This window comes from Rhagoletis pomonella, unplaced genomic scaffold, assembly GCF_013731165.1.
Source record: "Rhagoletis pomonella isolate Grant_MI unplaced genomic scaffold, Rhpom_1.0 Rhpom_scaffold_00001, whole genome shotgun sequence".
NCBI classification, from domain to species: Eukaryota; Metazoa; Arthropoda; class Insecta; order Diptera; family Tephritidae; genus Rhagoletis; species Rhagoletis pomonella.
Genome location: NW_023458555.1, coordinates 27673217 through 27677426, shown reverse-complemented (window position 1 = coordinate 27677426; position 4210 = coordinate 27673217). Strand labels below are relative to the sequence as shown.

The following is a 4210-nucleotide window of genomic DNA, read 5'->3' as shown; positions in this document are numbered from 1 at the left end:
TGAAAGGTGTAACTAACCACCAAAGTGAGCCCTCAGGCAGTCAATTACTGTAAAAATTGCCAAAATCGGTGAAAAGATCACATTGCCACATATCAACACCAAGAATGGATTTGAAATTGTATAGTAATCGTTGTCACGAACACAAAATGTTTCCATGTCCTTCACACCATTACATAATTTCCGACAAATGCGTATAGATTTTTCATGAACTTTTTTCTTATTATCCGAAAATGAATGAACGTTGGCCATTAATAAAAGAGTAAAAAAAAGTCCCAACAATTCATCGAGTAGCAGGGCCTTTTCTATACACATATGTATCAAATTGATGCACAATGTACTTTATGTTACATAAAATTTCCGATGGATGAGGGCTAGAAAAGTTTAGAAAATAATAACAATAACGAACAATTTTTGGAATAAAAAGGTTAAGAAAGAAACAGTTTTTGTTGAAAGTAAGGGCAATTTTTAGGAGAAAATTATGTTGTTTTGTATTGAATTCTTTTTATTGTCAGAATTTGTTTATTTTGCCCTCGATGAATCACATTTTATAATTCAAACCATGTATCTTTAATTATAGGCTTCTGGTCTTGAGAGGGTTAACACAGTTATTAAATACAACATTTGAAATGTGACAGCTTTCAGTCAGTGATAATATAGAATCATATACTTATTACGAAGTTAACTAATGGTGCGCTATTTTCTGGCTAGTAAATGAGTAGCCAAGTTAATTAAACAAAACGCAAAAGAATATAAACAATAGACTTTTACTCACCTATCCATTATGTTTGGATTGCCGTGCGACCGCCAATAGCTACTATGTTGCGCTGATTGTGATTGCATCAGTCGGCTGGCGTCACGCGGTGGAGATTTGATGCGTACAGATGACGAAGATGAATGACGTATAGTGCTGCGTCGAAAACTTGTGCGACAATTGAGAAATGTGCCACCAAAGATGCCACCACCGCCGCTATTGCCGCTACTGCCACCGCCGCCATTTCCACCCGCACACGCTGCAGCATTGCCACCGCCGCCGCCATTTGTGTAATTCGAATTGTTTGTATGCCGCAAGCCATGCGCCCGTTGTTTGTCATAATCACCATTGTCTCTATTGCCGACATCATTGCTGCCATGATTATTGGCGCTGAAATTGCGATTGTTGTCGCTGACACAGTACTTGCTGTAGCTGGTGTGGCTATTATTACTGCTGCGAAAGCTACTATTGTTGTGTAGTTGCAACTGCTGCTGGCTATGTTGCGGTCGTATTGTAAAGCGACCACCCAAACTGCAGAAGAAGAGCAAGTATAAGCACTTATTAATACCAATACTTTCAGTATCTATGGATAGTAAGAAGGTAGTAGTTAAGCTTAAGAAGAATGAGCAGAGAGGAATTTGTTAAGATAAACTTGATTTGGCATTGATGAGAAACTAAATAGAATGTTGCTTAATTCTTGAAGAAAAGAGCATAATATATTTTTTTTTTATAGGAAAAATTATTAATTTACTTGTGTAGACCAACCAGTTTTTTCGACTCTCCCATTCTAGGGTTATATAAATCTAAATTAAATTTTTTTGTTCGGTGTCAGTTGAAACAATAGAGTTTTGTACAACAAAATTCTCAATATAGTACATAAATAATGAAGCATATATAACTTAGGCTTAGACTGCTATTTACAGATAATTTAGATAAAAATCAAAAATAAACGTTATTTTGGGTTTATAAAATAAAACTCAATTTTTTTTTTGCATAACAATTACAAATAAAAATTTATTTTAAAATTTTACTCTCGGTTAAAGAAAACCAGATTGGTGTGCATCACTTAGTTGTAGTACATAGTGAATTTTTCAATGACAGCGACAAAATTAAAGCCAATTAATTAAATATGTTGTATCTTTCGAATACAACAGCAAAATTAGCACATATATTACAGAGATACAAATATTGCAGTACTCACCGCCGAAAGAGTTCGCTTTCCGGATGCTCAGCGGCAAAGCGTGCTTTCTTGCGCAGCAGCGGTATTGTCAAAGCATAGGAAGTGAGCATCACCAGCATAGGAATGTAGAAAGCCACAAGCGAACCAAAGACAAAGAAAGCGCGATTGTTAATGACACAAATGTTCGGCGCTGGCATAATATTGTGCTTATTAACGAGGCCTGAGAAAAAGAGGAAGAGAAAAAAAGAAATTGTTAGTAAAGTAGATACATTTGTTAAATAAATACGAGCAGTTTTCTTAACAAAAGATAATTAAAACAAAACCACAAGTAAACAAAATAAAACCAGTTAAGGGCATCGTATATTTTTGAACTCACCCAAAACTGTAATCGAGCTCGACACCATCATGGCCATCACCCAAACGATGGCGATTTTTATGCCAGCTAGCCGTTTAGTTGAGCGGTGTCGCGATCCCAGCGGATTTCGTATGCCCAAGTAACGACCAAGGCTGATGAAGCACATATGCAGTATACTCGACGAACAGGCCAGCACATCACAGGTTACATAAATGTTGCACCACACGAAGCCGAGCGGCCAGTAACCTTGAAAGAATACAAATAAATACTTACTTAGATACAATTGAGTTACAAGAGGCAACGAAAAAATATTTATGTAATGTAAACTACCATCGAGAAAGGCAACATTTGATATGGAAATGAAAAGGGCTGAAAAGAATATGGCTAAGTAAATGAGTAAAAATCAGTGCTGCAAAATGAGACAACGAAAAAAAAAAAACAAAATGCAGCAGCACGGTTGAGGAGCGAGTGTTAAGTGGAAAATAAATTGACTCGAAATAAGGTCAATGGGTTGTATTTATATACATACATAGTTGCTCTACTGTGGGTTTTGGCCAACTGCGATGAATTAATGAATTTCCAGCCTCAACTGAAATGCACACTTGGTCGCTGAGGTCAACTATATGGTTCAAGGCAATGCTAAAGCGATCGGGAAATGTCTAAATAGAAATAAACCAGATTGGGGGGGGGGGGGGGGGGGGGGCAAGAGGATGGAAGTGAAAGCCACTACTCACCAAACCACAAACAATCTTACCCCAACTTTTAGTTAGTCGACTTAATTGAAAATGAAATGAAAATGGAATTGTTTATTGCGGTCGAATGGGTGAGCAAATGTAGTGCTGTTTGCAAATGCGCGTTGCGTTGGTTGTTTTTCTCACTTTGAGATACATGGCTACATTGGCTGTGAACATACGTACAAAAAAAATAAATAAAAATAAAATTAAGGAACGGCACATATACATACATAAGGATGGATAAATTACTTGCGCGAAATGTAACAGTAACCCACATGGAATATTCTTTCATTTTCTCATATTATTTAAATGCACATTGCGCAACAGGGCGTATGAGTAATTTGGAAATGGATTTTAAGAGAATACGAAAATAATAGGGATGTTAATCCCGGGATCCCGTCCTTTTTTAAGTGCTGAAAATCATGGAATTATTTGCCAAGAATGCCGGGATTTTCGGGATCTATAATTTGCAATGGTGGCAATAATAGAAATGCCTTATGTTGACCAGTTTTTTCTATATTTCTTTTGGTTATTTAATATTAAATATTTTTTTATAAATGTCTAGCTAATTATACATACACATAATACCGTGCTACAGGAAATTTTCTAAACACAAACAAATCAATATATTCGCGAAGCCATGCGTCAAATATGTGCAGTAAAATTGCGTTTTTAGTTTTTCTATCTGACGTCATATTGAAAATTGAGTAATATGATTAATTCAGAAAATGCTTTAAAAAAATTTAGTGCAATGAAAATTCTGTAGAGAAAGAACAGACCAAAATTTTTTGGTGCATGAGGTATTAGAAATGTGTTTAAGAATTGTTGCAATATTTATTTTGAAAAAAATTAATTTTGAGAATTAATATAAATTCGACAACGTTCTTGAATATTGTCCTTCTAACTTTATTAGCTTAAAAAGTGAAATTGATTAAAGGGGCATTTTCAATATCTATTCGTTCTTGTGAATCCGAAAAATTTTAATTTTTTTAAATCCTACAGATTTTTTTGATATCAACCAATTTTTGTTCTACATTGCACTGAATTTTTTAAATAATTTTTATAATTTATCATGTCTTTGAAATTATAAAGTGATAACAAAAAAAATCTAAAACTAAAAACGCAGTTTTACTATATTTGGCCCATATTGTCGTGATTATATTGATTGCTTGGTGTGTTTTGAATTTTTT

At 34.8% G+C, this 4210-nt stretch overlaps 1 protein-coding gene across 1 annotated transcript; it reads right to left on the bottom strand.

Moving 5' to 3' along the window:
* Positions 1 to 567: 567 nt before the first annotated feature.
* Positions 568 to 3312, bottom strand: LOC118742902. The gene is made up of 5 exons (XM_036475360.1): positions 3270 to 3312; positions 2308 to 2532; positions 1953 to 2151; positions 773 to 1363; positions 568 to 586 (listed from the first exon to the last, which is right to left on the bottom strand). Exons 1-5 carry the CDS (start codon positions 3310 to 3312, stop codon positions 568 to 570), a joined length of 1077 nt encoding a protein of 358 aa, XP_036331253.1.
* Positions 3313 to 4210: the final 898 nt, after the last annotated feature.